Source organism: Pygoscelis adeliae, unplaced genomic scaffold, assembly GCF_000699105.1.
Source record: "Pygoscelis adeliae isolate BGI_AS28 unplaced genomic scaffold, ASM69910v1 Scaffold650, whole genome shotgun sequence".
NCBI classification, from domain to species: domain Eukaryota; kingdom Metazoa; phylum Chordata; class Aves; order Sphenisciformes; family Spheniscidae; genus Pygoscelis; species Pygoscelis adeliae.
In genome coordinates, this window is record NW_008823878.1 from 43231 (window position 1) to 51544 (window position 8314).

Here is an 8314-nt window from a genome sequence, read left to right on the forward strand (position 1 = left end):
GGGGGTAACCACTTGAGACACAAAGGCACTCCTGGTAGGAGTTAGCGGCACCAGGGTGATTAAAGTCCTTATTAAAATAGGAAATGGCACTTCTTCAGAGAGCTTCAATGTACTGAGGGTCATCAGGCACGTGGGCAGTATCCCACCCTATTCTTGGACACCCCCAAGTGTCCGGGCACACGCAGGCCGGTTTGGAGAAGGTGTTTCCAGCAGAGAGTTTCTCCCGAGCAGAAGCTCCTTCCTACCTTCTATGTGTTCCACCAAGAGAGGGACCTTCTTGCTCCAAAGCTGGTCCAGCGTGGGGTGGACGCTGTAATGCAATACGTTCAGCAGACGCAGGGCAGCCGTCCCCCGGCAGTCTCCTACATACGGCTGTGAAGATACAACCTGAAAGTTTGGGGGCAGAACAAGGGGTGTTAGCGCAGAGAAAGTCATTTCCAGGTTGCAAGTCAGAAAATATGCAACAAAACACAGGGATGTAATATCGGGAAGTGATTGATCTCCACACTTCAATGAAACTACAGCTTTCGCTCCGGCTGTTGACAGAGGAGTGTTCTCAGGAGAGTGTCTCTCCTGGACTCATCGCTGGGGGAAGAGGAGCAAACCCCAGCCTCCCCGGGGCTGAGGAACAGATTCTCAAAGCCCTGTAAGAAGAGCTGGAGATCTGCACCGCGCCGCACCCCACTTAGGCGGCTCTGGGTGTCTAAGAGGGAGTCTGAGCTTTCACAACCTAGACGGAGACGCCCCTGCGTGCGGAGGGGATGGGAGTGCACCCAGCCCAAGAGGTGCACAGCGGTTCTGGATACGGGCACCTCTGCCTGGAGCAGCGGGGCGAAACGGGGCGTTCACCCTGCCCGTTTGCTGGGGCAGGCTCGGTGCAGCACAGCACGAGCTGCCCCTTCTCTTAGTCCCTCTGGGACAGGGGAGGGAGGGTGCTTCCTTTGGATGTGTCGGTAACCAGAGAAAGGAAGAGCTCTGCCTCCAGGCCACTTACCAGCAGTCTCGTCGTTAGAGCGTAGGGCGAAGGAAGATTTGCTACAAACAGAAGGGAAAAAGGCGTAAGACGGCATCTCCCGCCGAGCGCCCACGAAGCAGGCCAACGGCTGCCTGGCTTGCAGACGAGTCCCAAGCTCGCGCACCCCAGCGTCTGCCGGGGGAGGCCGGCACTGACCATTCAGGTCGTAACGGATAAGGGACGCGTTTTCTCCCTCCTCTTGCTTCTTCATGGCCAAATACATGAGGCTCTTGCAGAGAGGGGTCAGGGCGTTGGTGAACTGTATCGGGGTCACGAACTCCAGGAGGTACGGCCACAGAACCTGCCGGGAGAAGGGGAGCACGGCACTCGCCCTGCCTGCTGGCGCAGGGCACCCGGCAAGAGCCCGGCTGCGGGATGGAGACCCTGCTCGGAGCACGGGACCGAGAGGGAGAGGAGGGGGAGATGCCAGGTCGAAGGCCTTTCCCTGACGGGGAAAATCCCCAAGTCCCCTTAGGCAGTGCTGCTGTTCAGGAAGGGAGGGCTCTCCGCTGCCTGTGCTCTACTCCAGCAGCACCCCGGGGTGTTCCCTTTCATAGAATCACGGAATGGTTTGGGTTGGAAGGGACCTTCAAAGATCACCTAATCCAACCCCCCTGCCCTGGGCAGGGACATCTTCAACTAGATCAGGTTGCTCAGAGCCCCGTCCAACCTGACCTTGAATGTTTTCAGGGATGGGGCATCCACCACCTCTCTGGGCAACCTGTGCCAGTGCTTCACCACCCTCAGCATAAAAAAAGTCTTCCTTGTATCTAGTCTGACTCTACCCTCTTTTAGTTTAAAACCATTCCCCCTTGTCCTATTGCAACAGGCCCTGCTAAAAAGTCTGTCCCCATCTTTCTTACAAACTCCCTGTAAGTATTAAAAGGCCGCAAGAAGGTCTCCCTAGAGCCTTCCCCGGGCTGAACAACCCCAACTCTCTCAGCCTTTCTCCATAGGAGAGGTGTTCCATCCCTCTGATCATTTTTGTGGCCCTCCTCTGGACCTGCTCCAACAGGTCCATGTCTGTCTTGAACTGAGAACTTCCAGCACCACTACCTTGCTCCGGCCTTAGAGAAGCTCACAGGGAGGGTACACACGGGTCCTTGGGAGGACAGCTTCCCAAACCAAACCTCTGCCCTGCTCTTGGAGGGACGGGGATGGTGGCAATAGCTCCTACAAGGGCTGAGAGTGGTGACAACCCATCCCGCCTGGCATATGGGGCATCCTGCACGTCGCGCAGGTGGCGCGGGCTGTGCTGAGGGCAGTGTGGGACCCCCGGGACACGGTGCACGGACGGTGGCTCTGGGGCCAGCAACGACCGCCCCGAAGGCGAAGATGACTGGGCAGGCTCACGTTGTTCATCCTGTCAACAGTTGTGCTAAGCAGAAAGAGCGTATTGACGCTGATGCTCTGGACGCTGTCACTAGCGAGGTCATCGGCATCCGGCGGCTGCTTTTTGGGCTGCTGGAGGAGAGGGAAAGCGCAGGTCAGCACGGATGCTGCGGCAGGGCCGGAGGCAGCTGGGAGCCGCTCTGGGTGACTCCCTTCACGAGCATGTTTCCCAAGCCGTCGAGACGGCACGCCTGGCAAACAGCGTGCTGGGAGGAACGGGCAGAACCCGAAAGCCTCCTGGTTCATGGCCCATCTCCAGCACGTGCTCCAGCTCTACCCATGGAGCTCAGAGGGGCTGCGGGAGCTCCTGCAGCCCAAACCATCGCCCCTGCTCCTCTTTGAGGGGGAAAGGGATGATCTGAGCCCCAGGGTGCTTCCAGTCGTGCCTATGTCTCTGCAGCCCAGCTGGACAAGCGGGGCTGGAGGCAGCCAAGCCCCCACGTAAGGGAGCCGCCCCCACTGAGAGGGCAGCAGCCTGACCCAGCCTGGCTACGCAGGGGGTATGGAGCCGGGAGGAGGTGGAGGTCCTGCCAGTGCAGCCCCCGAGTCCTGGCTGGCGTCCTTTGGATGCAGGGAGATGCAGGGACAGCTGTCCCAACGGCATCTCTCCTGCTCCTGAGGTTTGCCCCCGCTCCTCCTTGCTCCAGAGGCAGGAACCGCAACACGCCAGCAGGGGAAAGACAGGGGGGAAGCTGCAGTGCTGCTGCAATGAGGGCTGGGGCAGTGGGGGTGGCAAGGGGGATATCCTGAGGGTCTGAGGTGGGCAGCGCGCACGGGGACAGAACTGTGGGGGTATAGTTGGTTTGGACGCTTTGGTCCTAGAGCAGGGGCTGCCCTGGGGAGGGTTCAGGGTCGAGAGGCCGCAGGCAAAGCGAAGCAAAGCGCACAGGCTTCTGCCAGCTGCGCTGCTCCGCTGAGGACAGCGGTGGCCAGAGGGTGGATGGGAGAGCTCTGCAGGCTGCGCTGCACATCCACAGACCTGGGTACTGGGCTGCCTCCACCAGGGGTCTGCCTAAATCGGTGCTGCAGGGAGCCAGAGATGTGCACAGCTGCAGACAGGGACTTGCCCAGTCCCACCTGGGTACCTTTCTTTAGGAGTTTTACCCCACCTGGATGTGCTTACCGCATCCGAGGGAAGGGCGCACTGCCGGACAAGTAACCCCACCTTCCCCCCCCCGCCGGGCTGCCCCAGTTAGCCGTGGTGAGCCATGGCGCTGATCACCTGCACCACAGCCCGCTTCACCTGCGCGGGCAGAGCAGCGACACCAGCGTCGGTGCGGGGCGGAGGGGAGAAGCTGCGAGCAGGGGGGTTTCTGCCTGCTGCAGGGTCCTCCTCACAGTTGCCCTTCGCCGCCTCCTCCTCCTCGGTAGTTATTACGGGTCTTACATACAGCCCTTCAACTGGGTTTGGGCTCTGCCAGCAGCAGCCGGGCACCGCACAGGACAGCGGGGTCAGCTGCCCGCTGCTCACGTCTGTGGGGCTGTCAGGAGGGGACTGGACAGGAGCCCACGGCCGCACCACCCGCCACACGCAGTTACATCTGGCAAAGCAAAGTTTGTGTTTTGCAAGGGGTGACGCGCCCTGTGACCGCGTGAGCTGAGTCATCAGCAGCCTGGTGCTCCTGGCAGCGCCGTGCATTTTCTTCACACGCGGCACTCCAGGCAGGGCCACGCTTCGCAGCAGCAACGCCCCCTGCTAGGCAGGGCTGCCTACACTCAGACATGCTCTTTGCGCAGGGCGCAGACGGAAAACGAGTCCCTGTGTGCTCCCCCGTTACTGGGAGGGTATCTCCTGGGCATGTTGGCGGAACTGCCAAAACACCAACCAGGAGAGAGATGAGCAACAGGAGGCGGCGGAGGACAGCCGGGCTGGCAGAGGCAGGGGGCACGGCTGCGCAGGGCCCCAGAAATAAACCCCCACCCCTGAAGTACCCCGCAGAAGAGCAGAAGGTCAGCTTACCTTATTGTTGCTGTCTTGCAGAGGAAGTTTCATAGATGAAAGAATGAAGGGCTTTTTAATCTCCATTTGAGAGGCTGAAAAAAAGAAGACAGACTCTGAAGCTCGGTGATGCTCTTGAGCCGCCAAGGACAGAGCCGCTGATCCCGAACATCCCCGCTTCCCCGACAGGGAAGGCTTTGTCCCTTGTCCCCCCTCCCAGCTGGCTGTGCCACCAGGCTGGTTTCCTTCTCCCCTGACCCTGCAGCCAAGGATGGGCTCGTCTCCTCATCCCAGGTCCCAGCAGGGGAACGAGGGGACTCGTGGAAAGGGACCCATCGGAAGAAGGGGAAAGCCTGCCTGGAGCCCTACGTGCACAAACTGCTCTGCGCCTTCCTGCTTTGAGATCCCAACAGGGACCGTGGCCGGCCGGGTGGCAGCTGCCCCGGTACTCACGGGCACTGTTGATGATCTGCCTCATGATGAGGAGCGTCCCCACACGGGTCCTCTCGTTGCTGCTCTCCAGCTTCGGGAGGAGGAAGGCCAGCACACGGTCAGGGAACGAGCAGGCTGTGGGAGCCAAACCAACCGTCACGGAGGCGCGTCGTCCCGGGGACGGCACACAGCCTGGAGATTCGGGATGCAGGCACCGCATCCCCCACGCAGGAGCATCCCGCCCCGCATATCCCCACGTGCCTGCTACGCGCAGCAGGGCTTTGCCCGCTGCATCAAACCGCGTGGAGTTTGAAAAGCACCGCTCCTCCTCTCCCGGCTGTGCGGGGCAGGCAGCTCCCCGGGGAAGCAGCCTGCTGCCATGCCACCCCGCGAGCCGGGCTAACCGGCCCGTCCCGCTCTTCACATCCAGACCCGAGCTTTTCTCGGGCGCTTTCAGCAAATTTCCTGCGCTCTCTAGGGAGCTGAAGGAGTTTAAATTATACCTTCCAACAAGTGCTGCCCCGTCTGTCAAAACATTTTGATTGTTAAAAATAAAACCAGTCTATGGATGCTGGAATTGGAGCAACACTCGTGGGCATTCGAGAGGCGTGTTTGGGGAGGGATGGGCAGCTCTGAGGCAGGGTAGTCTGAAGATTGCTCAGGCAAAGGCAGCTCAGCTGCAGGTTTGCCTTCACTAACGCTAGCAAGAAAGGGACATCACCCAGCCGTGAGCCAGCAGCAGCTTGTCACACCACTGCTCTTTTTCTGGAAATTGCACACGCTTCTGTCTGTGCCACAGCCATTCGGTGAGGAGAGCCCAAATTGGGGGAGACAGGGCTCCAGCCACAGAGCTCCACGCACAGGCCGGGAACACGTAAGCTGTAGGTCAGCCCACTTCTCCTGCTCAGTCCGACCACAGGGGACCCCGCTGTGCTCTGAACGTTTGCAGTAACCCGGAGTAACAACAACTGCATTAGCTGTACACAAGATACAGCAACAAGGAGTACAGATGAGCGGGGTACCCCCAAAATCGAACTACATCTACTGCCCCTGACCACAGGCACGGCATGCTGCAGAACCTGGCTCCTGGAGAGGTCTCAGTGGGCTGGTACAGCTCCAAAGGCTCTGAAGAAACCTTTGAAACCGAGCCAGGCGCCTTTGGGAAGGTCCCTGGAAGGGGATGCTCAGGCCTGAGCCAGCAGTGAGCTCCAGGGGAGCGGAGTTAGCCCCATGCTCTTCCTCAAAGAGCTCCAGCGAGAGATGCTCTCCCTGGACGCCAGCCTTTAGGGACACGCAAAGCTACTTGCCTTCTGCAAGCCTGAAGCCACGGGCTAGAGCCAGGACAGGAACCACCACCCTCCCCTCCCTCTCATCTCCCCACGTGGCCAAGAGATGTCTACGGTATCCCCCAAGCCCAGCTGAGACCAGGGGGAACAAACCCCTCCATTCACCACGCACAGCTCCTTGGAGAGGACCGCGAAACACCAGGAAAAACACCAGCCACGGTGCAGCACACCCACACCTCTCCAAGGGGTTTGACCTGCAGGCGCAGGCGGCTTCGGGACAGCCACAGCACGTCATCCCTTACCCAGGACAGTGAAGCATCGAAGAACCTCAGTGTGATTTTTAACAGTCAGGGGGACAGATGGATCTGCAGGAGCACAAATCTGTTGGAGAAACAGCTGTGGTCAGGGACGTTACCTGGAACAGGCGCTGGCAGGCTGCAGACCCAGCCCCGGAGAGGCAGAGCTGTGCTCGGCACAGGCGCGGTGCCGAGATTCGGGACAGACAAAGCCCTGGGCTGGTGGGTGCCAGCATCCCACGACACGGATGCCCAGAGCGGTGCTTTCTGCCCGCTGCTGGCCGAGCAGAGCTCTGCCTGCGCTCGCAGCAGGTCAAGTCATCTCAGGGAGACCGCTTGGGAACAAGGTGCCTGCTCAGGAGCTGCGGGCTCCTCTGTTGTTTAAACACGTCCCACCACCCAGCCGGGACCACTGGTCACCTCCTCTGGAACTTCTTCAAAATTAGTGAACCCTTCCGGGTGCTATTAAAATAATTCAGTCTCTTAATTCAATTTACGTTGCAGCAAGAGCGACGTGCATCTGGTTACTCCGGTCTGCCAAAAAGACACTTGGGTCTGCAGCTGAGCCAGAGCTGCTGCGTGAGGCCAGCCATACCCCGCAGCCCCAGAGCTGCCCCTCTGCAGCCATCAGCAGCTTTTCCCTGTCGGAGCCCGTCCTCAAGAAGCAGCTCCTACAAACGGCACCGTTGTTGTATTTGGTTGTCATGCATCACTTTGGTAAGCGGACAGCCTCTCTGCTGGACACTTCCAAGAGTCAGTTAAGTATTAAAAAAAAAAAAAGGTGTTCAGACCTGTTTTCAGCCCCAGGAGCATGATTTTAAAAGTTCAGTAATACAACGGACCTTGCACCCCTGTGGCTGAAGAACGGCTGAGGAGGAGACCGGGCTCAGCAGCCTGAGAAGGGCTCCTGCACGCCGCTGCACGGTGACTGCTCCGTGGCGAGTCAATGCCCTCGCTTATTCTCAGAGAGCAAACTTTTTAAAAGGTCCATTGATTTTGAGGCGTTTGTTTTCAATCTGCTGCCTAACTGTACAGCCAGAGCCGCTCTCACTTCAGACAACTTGACTGGGCGTGCGACTCCTTCCATATATCATATACCAGAGCCCGAGAGCTGGCAGCACCACTGGTGAGCAGCAGAGAAGCTGAGAGCCTCAGAGGAGCACGACCAGGGGACAGAAAAGCCGAGCAGGCTGCACGCCCCGATCTCGGGCTGATCCAGGGGAAGCCTTGAGCCCTGCAGACCGAGCTCACGGCCAGGCCCCAGCGTTACACCTCACAAGAAGCCCACCTTCCCCCCGCAGCACCCTCCTGAGGCGGGTGAGGGCGGCCGCTCCCTGCCCAGGCCTTACCTGGGGGTGCAGGGTACCCAGGAGAGAGTCCAGCTGCACATCAAGGCTGCGGCTGCCGATGTTGACAGAAGCTTCCAGGATCTGGCAGAGGCTCTGCTCAGCGAGAGACCAGGTTGCAGTTAGCATCAGGAAAATACTTGGGCTCCAGAGGAGGACAGAGGATCGGGACCCCCGTGCTACGCCAGCCCAAGGGGAGGGACTGCAGGCAAGAGCAGGGATCACGAACCCACCACGGCGGCAGCGATGAGCATAACCCGCCTGGGGGACACAGCTCGGGAATTCCCAAGAGCTGCCTCTTCCCCCAGAGCCGTTGCAGGAGGCCATGAAGAGGCACGCTGGCCGTTGCCAGCCACGGCAATGTGCTGGGTGCATGGTGAGAACCAGGCACACGGCAGGGTGCCCGGAGATGGCAGCAGAGATGGGCTGCAGCCCGCTCCATCCTCCCAGATCGCTGGGCACAACCACCTGAAGCTCGGGCTCAGTAGCAAGAGGGATCACGACGCAGGGAGAGGGAATCTCACATGGAAAAGGCAGTTGCAGCCCAGTCCAGCTGGGCGGAGGCATGGCGTGAGCTGTGTGACACCGTCGGTAAGGTAAGGACTAAG

At 59.7% G+C, this 8314-nt stretch overlaps 1 protein-coding gene across 1 annotated transcript in view; it reads right to left on the bottom strand.

Annotated features, from left to right (window-relative positions):
• The window catches only part of MROH6 (maestro heat-like repeat family member 6), a 55456-nt gene that overhangs the window by 34768 nt on the left and 12374 nt on the right, over positions 1-8314 (bottom strand). Inside the window, 9 exon segments of the mRNA XM_009334583.1 lie at positions 184-387; positions 995-1035; positions 1172-1316; positions 2369-2479; positions 3531-3650; positions 4368-4441; positions 4800-4913; positions 6367-6445; positions 7710-7802. Coding sequence (XP_009332858.1) covers positions 184-387; positions 995-1035; positions 1172-1316; positions 2369-2479; positions 3531-3650; positions 4368-4441; positions 4800-4913; positions 6367-6445; positions 7710-7802 — 981 coding nt within the window.